Raw genomic sequence first — 17,255 nt, 5'->3', positions numbered from 1 at the left:
TAGATCTGGAAGGATATAACAGATTTGGATGGCATGCTACTTACTGTATGAGAAGGTAAAAATGCATAAAGAATTCCTGAACCACATTATAAGAAAGACAATTTATGAGGTGTGGAATAGATATAAAGTCTATTAGAATGTAAAACTCCATAGTGGCTCTCACCATTGGAAGTGATTGCAGTTAAAAAAAATAAATATGGAAGAAAAATGAGCCACCTACAGAGATTTAGTGGTGGAGGAAGGAAACCAGTTAAAATTAAAAACGTTTGAGGAAACAAAAGAATTATTGAGGGATTAGTTGCATTATCGTCAGATAAATGAAGTGTTTGAACAGGATAAAAAGAAAAATGGTTTTGAAACAAAAAGATCTAGATTTAAGAGAGATTTATTGAATGATAAAACAAAAATATTGTCAAAAATGTATAAATTATTATTGGAATGGCATACTAAAGATGAGGAGGTAAAATCATTAATGATACAATGGGCTAAAGCTATTGGGCATAGTATACAGTTAGAAGATTGGGAGAGGTTATGGAATGAAAGTATTAATTTCACAGCATGCAGTATGCTTAAAGAAAATGTTATGAAAATGATGTACAGGTGGTATTTAACACCAGTTAAACTGGCCAAAATGTATAGAACAAAAAATGAACGTTGGAAATGTAAGGAAAAGGAAGGTACTTTTTACCATATGTGGTGGACATGTAAAGACGTAAAAGCTTTCTGGGAAATTATATATGATGAGTTAAAGAAAATGTTTAAAGACACCCTTGTTAAAAACCAAAAGCTTTTTTATTAAGCATAGTGGGTAGAGAGATACCGAGACAAGATAAAAAATTGTTCTTATGTGCAACAACTGTGGCAATAATTTTGTTAGCCCAAAGATGGAAACACCAGGAGTTACCAACAAAAGAAGGGTGGCAGATGAAAATGATGGACTTTGCAGAACTGGTGAAACTGGGGGAAAGAATCCGGAACCAGCGAGAGCAAGTATTCCAAAAGGACTAGAACAAATTTGTATTATATCTGAACGACAACTGTAAGCAATTAACATCATTAGCAGGCTTATCTGAAGATCTATAAGGTGAAATTGCTACCTATTCAGGTAGAGGTAATGATATAACAAGGATAGGATACAAAGCAAAATGAAAAGCTGTAAAGTTTAATTTTGTAAACCAACAGACAGGAGGGAGGGAAGTCGTAAGGCTCAGTCGAGCCAAAGAGATAAAACAAGAGGATACGATGTTATGTAATGTGATTATATGCAAAACAAATAAAAATCATTTATAAAAAAGAAATATATATTTCCCCTCCTCTGGGCTCTTGGCCCCAACTATCTCCCCCAACAAAAGATGAAAAGGATTCACACAGGAGTCGGAAAACTAACAGGGGGGCCACCAGGTGGCGCATTGGAAGATGGCCGACAATAACATCTCTCCGACCCACACGAGGTAATTAAGAGGCTGCTATGGGAAGTATGCAGTCTTCCCCCCCCCCCAAGGATATGGGGGGGAGCACCTTGCCAGCGGTGGCCACAATGAACCCCAGATTCGAGAGAAGGGGGTGCGCCGGTCACTTGGCTCAGCCCTCGGTGTGGTCGGCTCTTCCCGGACGCCGTCTCCAATCTGCGCGTGCTGGTTTGCTTTAACATGAAAATATAATTGGAAATATATAATTGGAAGATGTTAAAGCACATACGTCAAGCAAAGGTCGGGAGATAAGACTGCTGATTAATGGATTTCTGGGATCGGAGCGGCAGGCGAAGACAAATAAATCAGGAGATGAAGCGCCATTAAGAGATGAGTATGTCTGGAGCTAAGAAGGTGGGGTGGAGGAAAAAACTTTTCTTCTTTGTCTTATATGAGTATAAATAACTCTCCACCCCAAAGAAAAAAGAACCGCCGTATTTTACTACACAAGCAGGAATTTAAAAACTGTGTGGGATTAATAAATGATGAAGAGAGGATTGGTAAAGATCGGAGAATGGAAAAATTTTATGACGCAGTTTTAAAATGGCATCTCGCAAGACAGGCTTATTTAAGAAAGACGGGGGGAGGAGAACCAGGACTATTTGAAAGTGAACGATGTTTGGAATTTGATCTTTAACCTGGCAGAGCCCTCTAGGAGATATTTTACAAGCCTGGGAAAGCTAAAGGGCAGACCGAAGATAAATTTTTGAAGGAGGAGTGAAATGGCGGCTGTCCCTATGAGATATGACTTGTGGAGTGCGTAAAACCTACGCAGACGATGTTTGTTCTTAACCTGCCTGTGAAGATTATCAGAGATCGTAAAGAAAGGAATATATGACAACAACAAGAAGATGAAGAAAGTAAAAAAGAGACTATCTGGATAGAACTGGATAGAACTGTTTAATTAAAGCAGTAATAGAAGTGATGTTTGAATTCTCGTACCCCCAACAAAATTGAAAAATTTGGCTGTTTAATCTGGAATTAATATGATTTGAAATAATGTGATATGATTGGCCTGTTAATAAAAATTATGTGTTTTTTTAAAAAAGGAAAACTAACAGAATGAGACCAAATGGAGAAAAACCACCTTCCTCCTTACCCAGTGGCCTCTCTCTGGTGTCCAACGGAGGCCTCTCTGCCTCACAGGAATCCAGGTCCATTTCTGCAAAGAGATCCTTTCCCTGAAAAAGAAACATGGATTCAAAACAGAGAATGGGGAGAAATATTAGAAAGAGAATTACAAAGACCTGAAGGGTGTGAGATTTCATTCCATGGATGTCTTCTCAGAAAAAGGATGGGCCAACAGTAGAGCATTATGGGATGTTCTCCATCCTGTTTGGAACCCCTTGGGAGTATCCAGAGGAAAGTCTCTCTCACCTGCTTTCTCTCCTCTGCCTGACTCAGGAGGAAACCTTCGGCCAGGGCCACCGCCTGCGAACTGGTCTCCGCTCCACAGTCCCTCACCCAGCTCTCCATCTCTAATGGAAGGACAACCAGGAACTGCTCCAAGATCACCAGGTCCAGCATCTCAGCTTTCGTGTGCCTTTCTGGCTTCAGCCACTGACGGCAAAGGTGGTAGAGTCGGCTGCAAATTTCTCGAGGTCCTTTGGCCTCCTGGAAGCAGAACTGCCTCAACTGCTGGCTCTGCACCTCTGAGCGGAGGGTGTCCTCCTCACCCAGGATCTTCTGCACAGAGTTTTCCCAGAATCCCCCACTGCTCCCGGTTTGGATGCCATGGCCTCTTCCTGCTCCAGGGCCAGCTGAGTCTTGCTCATCCATCTGTGCTCTCAGGAAGCCTCTGAGAGATCGGAAGGAACACTTTGGTCTTCTGCCAAGTTCTGTCTGTCTTAAGGAGAGGCTCTAGCAAATCCTACAAAGCAAATACATTGTTCAGTTACAAAAGCTGTCTAAGTTCAGGAGAAGAAAATGCTTCCCTGAGCAAGCATGGATGAGTATTGGAGGGAACCAGTGCTGGACTGCACTACAGCCCAAACCGTGAGCTTTCTTCTGAAGAAGAAAAAGAGGGAGGAGCAGGAAGCAACCTCTAGCCTTCCTAGAAAGAAGATTGCAATGCAAAATGTGGAGGCAACTGAAGGGATTTCTGGGAGATGAATCATCCTGGTTTCTCCTGCCTTTCAGTCATGCATGAAGTGAAAACTGACTGACAAGGGAGTCATTTGTGTCAAAAATGTATAAAATGTTGTTGGAATGGTATACGATGGATGAGGAAGTTAAGTCGGTAATGATTCATTGGGCCAGAGATTTTGGGTATAATATACAATTTGAAGATTGGGTTAAAGTATGGAATGATAATTTGAAGTTTACAGCATGTACCACGTTAAAGGAAAATGGTATGAAAATGGTATATAGATGGCATATCACACCGGTTAAGTTAGCAAAAATGTTTAAAACTTGTAATAAGTGTTGGAAATGTAAAGAAAAAGAAGGAACCCTTCTTGGGAGATGATATATAATGAGTTGAAGAAGATGTTGAAATATACTTTTGTAAAGAAACCAGAAGCCTTTCTCTTAGGAATAACAAGAAATGAAATAAATAGAAAGGATTGTAAACTTTTTCAATATGCAATAACAGCAGTGAGAATATTAATGGCCCAAAAATGGAAGCAGGAAGAACTACCTACCGACTCTGGAAGAATGGAGAATGAAATTAATGGACTATGCAGAACTGGTTACAGATAGGTAGCCGTGTTGGTCTGCCGTAGTCAAAACAAAAAAAATTCCTTCCAGTGGCACCTTAAAGACCAACTAAGTTAGTTCTTGGTATGAGCTTTCGTGTGCATGCACACTTCTTCAGATACTTCTTCAGTGACTATGCAGAACTGGACAAACTAACTGGAAAAATAAGATATCAACGAGATCACAAGTTCATCAAGGACTGGGGAAAATTTACAGAATATTTGAAAAGTATATGTGATGAACAAACAACGCTAGTGGGATTTAAAGAAGCTCTGTGAAAATATAAGGAATATTGCAAGAAAGTAAATATGATTGAAAAGGTATTTTAAAAGGCGATACTAAATTTAGGGAATGCGTAGTAAAAAATTTAAATAGGGATGATTGTCAGAGAAGCTGAGGGAAGTCCAAAAGATGAAAAGATGTAATTTGTGAAATTGTCTGATTGGCGATATTTGTGTAAAACTTAAAAAAAAATTATTAAAAAAAAAAAGACAAGGGAGTCATTTGTATCTTGTGAACAATGGGTGCTTCAGTTGGGGTCTTCACCTGGGGGTCCTCAGGAGTTGCTCCCCCCCCCCACTCCCCTGCTTCTGTCTCCTTTTTTTGCACTTGGTCTCTCTGCCGCTCTCCAGGCAGACCCCTGGGGTGGGGTCCCTTTTTCTTTGCTTTGAGGGCCAGGTATGTATCTGGCCAACCCCCTGAGGGCCAAGTGGGTAGGACCAAAGACTTCTCCCTTGAAATTTAGGTGGCTAATTTATTATGATTATTCTCTTAGATAGCTTAAGACACACACACAGCCACTGATACCAAGGTCCCTGGAGGCTCAGTGAGTAGCAGCGCCCATTTCCAGCTGGTTTTCCAGCAACAATCCCTTTGGGAGAGAGAGGATGTGGTCCTGGGATGCCCTGCTCTGGGTGCGAGGGGATTGCTGCAGTGGCCTCCGTGGGGAGCTGCCAGGGCCAGATTTATTTATAAGCTAAAAAAATATATATAGCTTAGGGTCCCACTCTTTTGGGGGGTCCCCAAAAAAATTAAAGGGTAAAAAACCTGGATAAAATAAAACCTACATACAGCAACAGTGTTTTGTGTTATGTAGGCTGCTATGATGTAAGTAATGGCCCCGCCTGCTATCCTGCTTCCTAAAATATCACTGGTTTGCTCATTTCTATATATAGGCTGTCGGCATTCTGCAAGTACTGGTAGCCTGGCAACACTTACAAATAACTATTAGGTCCATAAATAACCATATAGCATATATTCAACACCAAAAACCCAGCGACTATTTGTTGTTGACAAAGGACAGCTGGACATATAAAGGGCCCCATTACCTTCAGGAGCTTAGGGCCTCATCAAACCTAAATCCAGCCCTGGGAGTTGCCCGGGCAGCTGGTCCCCAATGCAGCAGCCAGACTATGGGCTGGGATCCCTCTCTTTATTCCTGGCCTTTCTCTCCCACCTTTTTAGAGGAGGGGGGGCTAGTCCACCTCCTCGTCCAGCTTTGGAAAACCATTTGCAGATGTTTCCTCTGTTGTGCAATGAGGCTGAGTTAAAGAAGGGAGATTTCGGGGGAGTCAGTTTTTTTCTGAAAGGGGGGAGGCAGAAGGGCAAATGAGTTTGGGATCCTCTGATCTGCAGGAAGGAGAGCATTGCAGACCTGGCCCCTCCCTGGCAGGACCCCCTCCTCCTCCCTGACTTGGGGTCCCCCCCCCTGCAGGAGCAGATCTGGCCCCCCAGGCAACCTCCCCTGCTGCAGCCCTGGGACCCCCACTGTCTCCCCACTGCACCCTCTGGGGGGGGGGGGAGAGGAGACTCACCAGATCCCAGGAGGGGACAGCGAGGCAGCCCTTGCAGGAGACACCAAAGCAAACCCCCCCTTCCTTGCTTGAAAGGACAGGGGAGGGAGGGGCCTTGGCTCTGGAGGACCTGGCCCCCTTTTGCTTCCTCTCTAGGAATGCAGCTCAGTTCCCTTTAACCCTTGCAAAGCCCAGTGTGCCCTCTGCGTTTTTCTGTCTAGCGCACATTGCACACTTCCAGAGATGCTTTTTGGGGGACGCCTCCTGCTTTCCTTTCCCGAGAGTTTTCACATAGGCCAACATTGGGCCAAGACCAGATATATTGTATCCGCTTGCAATCGACACGTTCGCTGTTCTCTCAGCTGGGGCGGGGGGGGGGGGGCAGCTTCTCCTGCAAACGGAGCTGAGCTCCTTTTCTGGCAGTTGCAATTCCCCCCTTCACCTGTTCATAGCACTCCCTCAACGTGGGGGGGGGGCTGTTTTGCAATGTCCCGGTGCGGAAAATTTCTTGTCACCACCCCCCTTAAATTATTAAAAGAAGGAAAAATAAGATGCTTACAGTTGCAAGTGTTATTTTTTATTTTCTGGTTTATTTACTTAACATTGTTAGCATAAGCACTCAAAACATTCCTTTCGCTACTTTGTTTTCAGTTGACAAGATGGCTAAGCCAGAGAGCTCAGCTTGACTCATAGTGGACCTAAGATAACTCTTGATTAATTTTAGTTTTGAAAAACTTCTCTCACATGATGTAAACTGAATTTTAGAATAACTATTCAGAGATTTGAATTAAGGCTCAAAGCAAACAGGAAATTGCCCTAAAATGGCAATATATACATATATTTGTAATAATAATAATAATAATAATAATAATAATGTTGTTTAGTCATGTCCAACTCTTCGTGACCCCCTGGACCAGAGCACGCCACGCACTTCTGTCTTCCACTGCCTCCCGCAGTTTGGTCAAACTCATGCTGGTAGCTTCGAGAACACTGTCCCACCATCTCGTCCTCTCTCGTCCCCTTCTCCTTGTGCCCTCTATCTTTCCCAACATCAGGGTCTTTTCCAGGGAGTCATCTCTTCTCATGAGGTGGCCAAAGTCTTGGAGCCTCAGCTTCAGGATCTGTCCTTCCAGTGAGCACTTGGGGCTGATTTCCTTCAGAATGGATACGTTTGATCTTCTTGCAGTCCATGGGACTCTCAAGAGTCTCCTCCAACACCATAATTCAAAAGCATCAATTATTTGGCGATCAGCCTTCTTTATGGTCCAGCTCTCACTTCCATACATCACTACTGGGAAAACCATAGCTTTAACATAACAACAACAACAACAATTTATTATTTATACCCCGCCCATCTGCCTGGGTTTCCCCAGCCACTCTGGGCAGCTTCCAACAAAATATTAAAATACTATAGTCCTTCAGATATTAAGAGCTTCCCTAAACAGTATTTACCTTTTAGGCTGTGTGCCTGTTTCAGCAATTCACATAAGCCTCTAGTACAAATATCATTTACGGAAATAGCAGGAGTTATACAAATGGGTCTTACTCAAACGTGTCCGAAAGCTACTTTGCAACTACTCACTTCTAACCTAGGACTGCATCCTCTGCAAAGAGATAGAGCAGCTTCAAGCCTATCTGCCTACTGACAGAACCACCTTGTGCTAGTTAATGTCACCCTGTACAGCAGCTGCACCTTGTGTTCATTGACCTGACGCTGAAGTCCACAAAGTACCATATTTTTCCGTATATAAGACGCCCCCATGTATAAGACAACCCCTACTTTGGGGGACCCCAAATTTAGAAACTGGGCATATGCACTATCCATGTATAAGACACCCCCAGATTTTTAACCTTATTTTAAAGTAAAAAAAAAAAAAACTAGTCTTATACATGGAAAAGTACTTAGTACTTAGCAAGTGAATATAAAGTAAAGCACCAGGACTTCATGCCTCTGTAGACTAATTGTCACACCAAAGAAAAATATACTCTATACATTTACTTGAAAAATGCATGCCTAATGGTACCTGTAGCATAATTGATTCTGGTGATGCCCCCTAAGGTACTCCAATTGAGGGTCTAAATACAGTGGTACCTCAGGTTACAGACGCTTCAGGTTACAGATTCCGCTAACCCAGAAATAGTACCTTGGGTTAAGAATTCCATCCAAAAATGGGGAGGAGAGATTTCTCTAGCTTTACTTGTTTTTGAGAAAGCTCTTAACCCAGGGGTTGGCAACCTACGGTCCATGGGCAGCAAGCAGCCCATGGGGGTAGTTTAAATGGCCCACGAGATCGAGCTGCCCGCTCAGCAAGTCCCCATGCACTGTGCTAAACCAGCACAGTGTGGAGTGGGGACTCGCTTCCGCGGCACTGGAAATCGTCTGTGCAGACGCAATCCAGCCCACGGAACGATGTCCGCGGGAATGAACCGACCCAGGCGAGGTAAAACTTGCCAACCCGTTTTAACCTGTATGTTTATTTTGCAAACCACTGTGAAATCTTCAGATGGCCCCTGGAGGAAGTGCTGGGCTCACCTGGCTCCCTCCTGCACCCTTTCAGGAGCCCAGAAAGGACTATTGCCCAGCTGCTGCTAAAACCAAGGGCCCATCTAGCCCGGCCTCCTGTTCTTACAGTGGTTGATCAGGTGCCCCAACAGGAAACCCCCAAGCAGGATCCGAGCCCTCTTCTCCCTTCCTGCGGTTTCCAGCAACTGTTTTTCAGAAGCTTGGCTGCCTCTCCCTGTGGAGCCAGAGCAGAACCCTGTCCTCCTCCGGGAATTTGTCTAACACTCCTTGAAAGGCACATCAGTTGGTGACCTCATGACCTTGGCATCTATGGCTGTGTGTGGATTAAGCTAGAATTAAAAATGATAATAAATAAGAAGAATATTGACAAACAGAAGCATGTGCAAATGAAGGTAACCAAGATGGTCTTATTTTATTTATGCATTTATTTAATTTCGATACTTCCCTATATCAGGGGTACCAACTTGAATAAAATATAAAGTTTAGTGAGCACCACCTCACATAACAGTCACATGCTGTGGTGTGTGCATGCTATTTGAATGCCAATGCCTATCAACTAGGGGGATGCCCCCCTCAAATATTTTATTGGGGGGGCAAGGGCCTCTACGAGTTGGTTCCTATTCCACAGGTCTCAAGATGGTTACAAGATAAAATAATATGAAAACAAAAAACACCTCCCCAACATATAATCCCCACCTCCCTATCACATTTTTAAAGGACATTACATGTCAATCAGCCAAAGGCCTGGTTCAAGAGGTGTGTTTTTCCCTAGCGCTGAAAGCTGTACAATGAAAGCTTTTTCATCCTTTGTATGAATTCTTTGATGGCAAATGAGATCAAAGCTGTCCCTGAAGCTGTTTCCACATTCCATGCACTGATAGGGTTTGTCCCCTGTATGAATTCTTTGGTGGGAAGTGAGATTGGAGTTCTGACTAAAGCTCTTTCCACATTCCACACACTGATAGGGTTTCTCCCCTGTATGAATTCTGTGATGGGAAGTGAGATGGGAGGTGGCACTGAAGCTCTTTCCACATACAAAGCACTGAAAGGGTTTCTCCCCCGTATGAATTCTGTGATGGGAAGTTAGAGAGGACCTCTTCCTGAAACTCTTCCCACATTCCATGCACTGATAGGGTTTCTCCCCTGTATGAATTCTTTGATGGGAACTGAGTTGAGAGCTGTCCCTGAAGCTCTTCCCACATTCCACACATTGATAGGGTTTCTCCCCTGTATGAATTCTTTGATGGGAATTAAGAGAGGAGCTGTCCCTGAAGCTCTTTCCGCATTTCACGCACTGATAGGGTTTCTCCCCTGTATGAATTCTTTGATGGGAAGTGAGATCAGTGCTCCGAAGGAATCTCTTTCCACATTCCACACACTGATAGGGTTTTTCCCCTGTATGAATTCTTTCATGGGAACTGAGAGAGGAGCGATCAGTGAAGCTCTTTCCACACTCTACACACTGATAGGGTTTCTCCCCTGTATGAATTCTTTGATGGGAAGTGAGAGAGGAGTTCACACTGAAGCTTTTTCCACATTCCGCACACTGATATGGTTTTTCCCCTGTATGAATTCTTTGGTGAGAACTGAGATGGGAGCCCTGAACGAAGCTCTTTCCACATTCCAAACAATTATATGGTTTCTCCCCTGTATGAATTCTTTCATGGGACCTGAGTTCAGAAGTCTTCCTGAAGTTCTTCCCACACTCCATGCACTGATAGGGTTTCTCCCCTGTATGAATTCTTTGGTGAGAAGTGAGATGGGAGCCCTGAGCGAAGCTCTTTCCACATTCCAAACAATTATATGGTTTCTCCCCTGTATGAACTCTTTGATGGGAAGTGAGATGGGAGAGCTGAATGAAGCTCTTCCCGCATTCCACACACTGATAGGGTTTCTCCCCTCTGTGAATTCTCTTATGCTTAGTGAGATCGGATCTCTTACTGAAGCTCTTTCCACATTCCACACAATGATAGGGCTTCTCACCCGTATGAATTCTTTGATGGGAAGTGAGATGAGAGCTATGAGTGAAGCTCTTTCCACATTCCACACACTGATAAGGTTTCTCCCCAGTATGAATTCTTCGATGGGAAGTGAGTGAGGAGCTATCAATGAAGCTCTTTCCACATTCCACACACAGATAGGGTTTCTCCCCTGTATGAATTCTCTGATGCTTAGTGAGATCAGAGCTCGTATTGAAGCTCTTTCCACATTCCACACACTGATAGGGTTTCTCTCCTGTATGAATTCTCTGATGGGAACTCAGAGAGGAGATCGTAGTGAAGCTCTTTCCACATTCCAAGCACTGATATGGTTTCTCTGTTGTATGTGTTATTTGATGGCAAGTGAGATGGCCACTGTGACTAAAGCTTTTTCCACATTCCACACACTGATAGGGCTTCTCCCCTGTATGAATTCTCTGATGGGAAGTGAGATGGGAGCTCTTACTGAAGCTCTTTTCACATTCCACGCACTGATAGGGTTTCTCCCCTATATGAATTAGTTGATGGGAAGTGAGAGAGGAGCTCTGACTGAAGCTCTTTCCACATTCCACGCACTGATAGGGTTTCTCCCCTGTATGAATTCTTTGATGGGAAGTGAGATGGGCTCTCTGTCCGAAGCTCTTTCCACATTCCATGCACTGATAGGGTTTCTTCCTAATGAGATTTCCTTGATGGGAAGTGGAATAGGAACTTTTCCCACTTTCAAGATATTCATACACCTTCTCCATTGTGGGGATTTTGTCATGGTCGCCCTTGTCCTTGATTTCCAGTCCATCACTATCTGCAATAAAGAGAAATGGATTAGAGCCTCAGGGAGGAATTAATGTAGAATACTTGTTAAAACTGGTCAAAAAGAATGTTGAATCCACACCCTGAAAACGCAGTAAGGTAAAGGTAAAGGACCCCAGAGCATTAGGTCCAGTTGTGACCGACTCTGGGGTTGAGGCGCTCATCTCGCTTTATTGGCTGAGGGAACTGGCGTAATAATAATAATAATAATAATAATAATAATAATTTTTGTTTATATCCTGCCCTCCCCAGCCAAGGCTGGGCTCAGGGTGGCTAAGAAGCAAAAATAAAAACAAGTTGAATGAATACAACTTAAAAACAAGATTAAAATACAACATTAAAATATTGAAACGTTAAAATATTAAAATGCAGTCTCATCACAGGAGGAGAAAGGAAAAAGAAAGAGGGTGAGGGAATCAAATTAGCTCCAAGCCAAAGGCCAGGCGGAACAGCTCTGTCTCACAGGCCCTGTGGAATGAAATCAGATCCTGCAAGGCCCTGGTCTTATGAGACAGAGCGTTCCACCAGGCCGGAGCCAGTGTTAAAAAGGCCCTGGCTCTGGTTGAAGCCAATCTAACTTCCTTAGGGCCCAGACCATTAGGGTGTTACTATTTGTGGACCTTAAGGTCCTCCTTGGGGCATACCGGGAGAGGAGGTCCCATATGTACAAGGGTCCTAGGCTGTGAAGGGCTTTAAAGGTCAAAACCAGCACCTTAAATCTGATCCTGTACTCCATCGGAAGCCAGTGCAGCTGGAAAAGCACTGGGCGAATATGCTCCCATGGCAGAGACCCCGTAAGGAGCCTCGCTGCAGCATTCTGCACCTGCTGGAGTTTCTGGGACAGCTTCAAGGGCAGCCCCGCGTAGAGCGAATTACAATAGTCAAGCCTGAAGGTGACCATCGCATGGATCACTGTGGCCAGGTCAGGGCGAGAAAGGTAAGGGACCAACTGCTTGATGTGGCGAGGGTGGAAAAATGTCGCGTACAGCTTCCAGGTCATGTGGCCAGCACGAGTAAGTCGCTTCTGGTGAACCAGAAGAGCACATGGAAACACCAATTACCTTCCCGCCAGAGCAGTACCTATTTATCTACTTGCACTTTGACGTGCTTTCGAATTGCTAGGTTGGCAGGAGCTGGGACCGAACAACGGGAGCTCACCCCGTCACGGGGATTCGAACCGCCGACCTTCTGATTGGCAAGTCCTAGGCTCTGTGGTTTAACCCACAGTGCCACCTGCGTCCCTAACGCAGCAGTTCACATTTTAAAACAGCCAAACACCTTTGTCAGGCAACCCATGCTTGAGTTGGTGGAGAGCAAAGGTTATGGAATCCCTTCCGTTTCCAACATCACTCTTCTCTTTGGACAACCAAAGACTGACAGGAGCAAAAACAAAAAGTGAAAACCTGACAGAAGCTACTTCAACTTCCCTAACAACTCTGAAGTTTACAGTTAAAATGGCCTCGATAGTTCAGACCAGCCTGATCCTTGTTTAAGAAGCTGCAACTGGAGGAAGATCATTCACAGAAAAAACAGTACTTTACTCTTCAAGGTTTTTTTGTGGGAATACTGTAATCCCAGGTGTTGTATGGGGCGCTGTTGAATTCTGTGAAAATATATGAGGTTCATCACAGACAGCTGTTTTGAATTTAAAGAGATATTATGATCCCACAGGGAGCCTTACCAAGAGAGGCCACGATCCCATGATTCTCCTCCATGACGTCCTTATGCAGAGCTCTCTGGTCAGGATCCAGCAACGCCCACTCCTCGTCCGTGAAACGAACAGCGACATCTTCAAAGCACACTGGACCCTAAAAGAAAAAGGGAAATGTCTTCCTCTGAGACAGCAGAAATATAATCTGCTACACAATGCTCTGTTGTTTCCTTCCTGTCAATTGTGGTGTTGTTTCAATAGGATTGCTTTGCTGCACATTTTAAATATGGATGCTTATTTTAACGCTTTAATGGAATTATTTAATTCTGCGTTTTAATTATGGGAATTGGTCTTTGTGCAAATAGGTGGTACGCAAGAATCCAAGTTTCCCAGATGGAAGGATCCACTTCCCCCTCTCCTTGTGAGTTGTTCTGGGAAGGTTTCATCCCAATGCTCTAAAGCCAAATTCAAGGGGTTCATGGAGAGGGGGGCATGGAGAGGGGGAGGAATGGGGGGCGGGACCCATTTTGCAGTGGACAGGGCTGGGCTGGCCTGGCCACTATTTGTTATCGTCTGTCCGCTGCTTAGAAGCCTATTCTAGCATTCAGTGATGAATATAGAAATACAAGAAGCCTAGTTTGGATGGCCATCTGTCTTGGGTGATCTAGCTGAGACTCCTGCAATGCAGGGGGTGGGACTTGATGACCCTTTTGGTCCCCTTCAACTCTAGGATTCCATGAAAACAGCAACTACAGATGAATCCTACTGGCGACATTCAGAAGCCTCTGTCACAGAGTTATCTGGGCAGGAAATCCCACAGTTCACAGCTGGAGTTAACTCTTTATCAGCAAGAACACGATATTAACAGACTTGGCTGAGTTTCAGGCCTAATGAGAAGAGCAGCTCATTCCCTGAGGGTCTGTCAGTTTGCATTGTCAATCAATTAATGGACTAGTTGTCTAGGTGGAAGTTTCTTTAGTGTGGAGGTATATGAAAAGTAAGATTAGGTAGTTTGTTTAAGTGGTCTTGTAAAGAGGTGCTCTGTTGAGTATTCCGTTGGAGAGGTTTGCTATGAAGTGATGTTTTCAGGTCTTGGTTTATATATTTGAGTGGAGTTTAAGATAAGGTAACGTAAGGTAAGGTTTATAAGATAGCTGTTTTGATGAGTGAGTTGCGTCTTTTCCTTAACTGTGTCAGGTTTCATAGGTACTGTTTTGTTTTATAATGTGAGGGACTACATTTGAAAAACGTGAGTTGGTTTTTTAGGAGTCAGGATGTTGTTCTGCTGCTCACAGAAGCATCTGGTCAGACTGTTTCGTCTTTGGTCTACCAACCAAAGGCTAGGATTTATTCTTGTAGAAGGAAAGTGTACATGCAATGTTTTTCTAGAGGTGTTTTGCATATCAATACTTCCTGCACCTAATAAATGGGGGGGGGGATTGTTAGTCTGCATTTATTAGTGCAGAAAGCATTGATCTCTTTCCTATTCTGATTAATTCAAGAGGGTTCTGGAAGCTTGTCTGCATTAGAGAAATAAGCAGAAGGTGCCTGATGTTTGGGTTATTCCTTCAGAGAAGCTGAGTACAGCTGGTTTAAAGTGGTTCTCTTATCTCTTCTGTCAAGGTCAGGAGCCTCTTTCTCTTTCGCTCTCTCTTGTTAAGGTTAAGGGTTAAGGTTTAGACTTACTATGTTATGTAAGTAAAGTCTGCTGCAACTGGATTTCTTATGGACAGTGCCAATTTGCTAACTATATATTGGAGTTCTGCTCTGGATCAATATTGAGTCGAATTCCATGTCAGGGTCTTCCTCCACAAAATCAGTTGCTGAGAGTGAAGGCCTCCGGCTCCCCACAGCTTTCTAACTCCCCTCCTCTCTGGGGTTTCTTGCAAGCGATTGAGCAGTGCACCAATGTGCAGCCTGCCTTTGCTCCTCCATTGTCAGACGTCTCCTGGTTCTGAGAGACAAGCAGGGAGGGTGGCTTCTGGCAGAAGGAGAGCGAGCCACCGGTGGCTCCTCCTTCTCCTGACTCACCTCTGCCTCTTGACCTCCCTCCTCCACTTGCCTCCCTCCTCTTCTGCCTCTGATTCTGCACTGCATTTTGCCACAGAGTCTCCCAGCTCACTAAGCCCTGTTACCCATTCAGATTCTGACACCTCCTCTTCCCAGGCTTCTCCCTCTTGCCCCTCTGACCGCTCATCCTTCTTCCACCTCCACTCCTTGGGCTCTGAGCCGTCTTCGTTTCCTGGTTCCCAGGCTGCTTCCTCCCACCATTCCTCTGTGCCCAACCAGTCCATGACATTGCTCCATCCCTCGGCCTCTGTTCCCACAAGGCAGCTTCCCCTGACCTGATCTGGTTCCACAGCTGCTGCTTCCCTTCTGCCCCCATGAAAAGGCGGATCAGGAGGTCTTGCCGGCATCATTCTGTCTCCTGCAAGAGAAAAAAGGTAATCAGGACGCCAGGAGTGCCTGCTTCTCTCACAGGTGAAACAGGGCATCTCTAACTACAGATGGGCCTTTGAGAAAGCCTTACCTGCTGAGTGCATTTGGACGTTTGTTTCATATGTTTGTTGTGCAGAAATATGTCTCCCCTGTTCTAGACCCTTGGCCCCAACAGTCACCCCCCCCCCAAGGAAAAAACAAGATGAAAAGAACCCACAGATTAGTTGGGAAACAAACAAAAGGAGACCAAAAGGAGAAAACCCACCATTCACCTTACCCAATGGTGTCTCTCTGGTGTCCAACAGAGGCCTCTCTGTCTCACAGGAATCCATGTTCATTTCTGCAAAATGATCATTTTCCTGAAAGACCAACAAGGATTCAAAACAGAGAAAGGCGAGAAATACTACAAAGAGAATGAAAAAGAAAAAAACTTTAAGAGTGTTAGATCTCATTCCATGGATGCCTCCCCAGAAAAAGGATAGGCCATCAGCAGACCATTATGGGATATTTTCTGTCCTGTTTGGAGCCCCTTGGGAGTATACAGAGGAAAGTCTCTCTCACCTGCTTTCTCTCTTCCTGCTTTCTGTCCTCTGCCTGACTCAGGAGGAAACCTTCGGCCAGGGCCACTGCCTGGGAACTGGTCTCTGCTCCACAGTCCCTCACCCAGCTCTCCATCTCCGGGGGAAGGACAGCCAGGAACTGCTCCAAGATCACCAGGTCCAGCATCTCAGCTTTTGTGTGCTTTTCCGGCTTCAGCCACTGATGGTCAAGGTGGTAGAGTCGGCTGCACACCTCTCGGGGTCCTTTGGCCTCCTGGCAGCAGAACTGCCTCAACTGCTGGCTCTGCACCTCTGAGCGGAGGGTGTCCTCCTCACCCAGGATATTCTGCACAGAGTTTTCCCAGAATCCCCCACTGCTCCCAGTTTGGTTGGCATGGCCTCTTCCTGCTCCAGGGCCAGCTGAATCTTGCTCATCCATCTGTGCTCTCAGCAAGCCTCTGAGAGATTGGAAGGAAGCCTTTGGTCTTTTTAAAATTCTGTCTGTCTGAATGAGAAGCTCTAGCAAATCCTACAAAGCAAATACATTGTTCTGTTACAAAAGCTGTACAATATCAGGAGAAGAAAAAGGTTCCCTGAGCAAGCATGGATGAGTCTTGCTGGGAACCAGGGTAGGACTGCACCACAGCCCAGACTCTGAGCTATCTTTCTAAAAAGGAGGAGGGGGAGGAGGAGGAGATGTAGGCCTCTAGAAGGGAGATTGTGGAATGTGGAGGCAAGCGAAGAGATTAATGCGAGGGGACTCAGCCTGGTTGCTCCTTCCTTCCAGTCAATTCATGAAGTCAGAACTGATTGACAAGGGAGTCATTGGTGCCTCGTGAAAAATGACTATGTGTGTTGAATCTGAATCTCCTTTCTTGTAGCTTGAAGCCATTGGTTGGAATCCTACCCCCAGGGGACATGGCTGTCCTATCTCCTCTCTGTCTCCTCCTCTCCAACTAAACATACCCAGCTCCTCACAAAGCTTGGCTTGATCTGCTTGGCTGGCCTCCTCTGCCAATAAGGAGAAAGAAAGAAGGGAAACAGACAAAGAGGTTTGGGAGCAACCATTCAGACACGTTTCCTCTGTTGTGCAATGACGCTGACCTGTGTCACACACAGCAGAAGTACTACAGGAGAAAAAGGAGGAGGAGGAGGAATAGGAGGAAGCAGCCTCTAGCTCTCCTAGAAGGAAGATTGCAATGCAAAATGTGGAGGCAGCGGAAGGGATTTCTGGGAGATGAATCAGCCTGGTTTCTCCTGCCTTCCAGTCAATGCATGAAGTCAGAACTGACTGACAAGGGAGTCATTTGTATCTTTTGAAAAATGGGTGCGTGGCTCTAGTGGGGGTCCTCAC

At 44.9% G+C, this 17,255-nt stretch overlaps 2 protein-coding genes across 2 annotated transcripts in view; both read right to left on the bottom strand.

The window, feature by feature from the left end:
• The window catches only part of LOC310843269 (uncharacterized protein), a 217,324-nt gene that overhangs the window by 179,926 nt on the left and 20,143 nt on the right, over window positions 1-17,255 (bottom strand). The window contains exon 2 of the mRNA XM_083736319.1: window positions 5,981-6,089. The gene's annotated coding sequence lies outside the window, so the exon portion shown is untranslated. The remainder of the gene's footprint in view (window positions 1-5,980; window positions 6,090-17,255) is intronic.
• On the bottom strand, window positions 6,521-16,910 carry LOC310843280 (uncharacterized protein). Its single transcript, XM_083736346.1, has 5 exons — window positions 15,924-16,910; window positions 15,640-15,721; window positions 15,269-15,351; window positions 12,954-13,080; window positions 6,521-11,264 (listed from the first exon to the last, which is right to left on the bottom strand). Exons 1-5 carry the CDS (start codon window positions 16,338-16,340, stop codon window positions 9,205-9,207), a joined length of 2,769 nt encoding a protein of 922 aa, XP_083592472.1. The 5' UTR covers window positions 16,341-16,910; the 3' UTR covers window positions 6,521-9,204.

The sequence above is a fragment of the Podarcis gaigeae genome (assembly GCF_964106915.1).
Source record: "Podarcis gaigeae genome assembly, chromosome: 4".
Lineage (NCBI taxonomy): Eukaryota > Metazoa > Chordata > Lepidosauria > Squamata > Lacertidae > Podarcis > Podarcis gaigeae.
Note: the sequence above shows the minus strand (reverse complement) of the source record. Positions and strands in the feature narration are given on the sequence as shown.

What these genes read in the sequence shown, in the direction of transcription:
- LOC310843280 (XM_083736346.1), bottom strand. Translation starts at nt 16,340, where the DNA reads ATGGATGAGCAAGATTCAGCTGGCCCTGGAGCAGGAAGAGGCCATGCC. An exon ending in AGCAGGAAGAGAGAAAGCAG is followed by an intron (nt 15,722 to 15,923) that starts GTGAGAGAGACT and finishes TTGGTCTTTCAG; the next exon opens with GAAAATGATCATTTTGCAGA. An exon ending in TGGGATCGTGGCCTCTCTTG is followed by an intron (nt 11,265 to 12,953) that starts GTAAGGCTCCCT and finishes TCTTTATTGCAG; the next exon opens with ATAGTGATGGACTGGAAATC.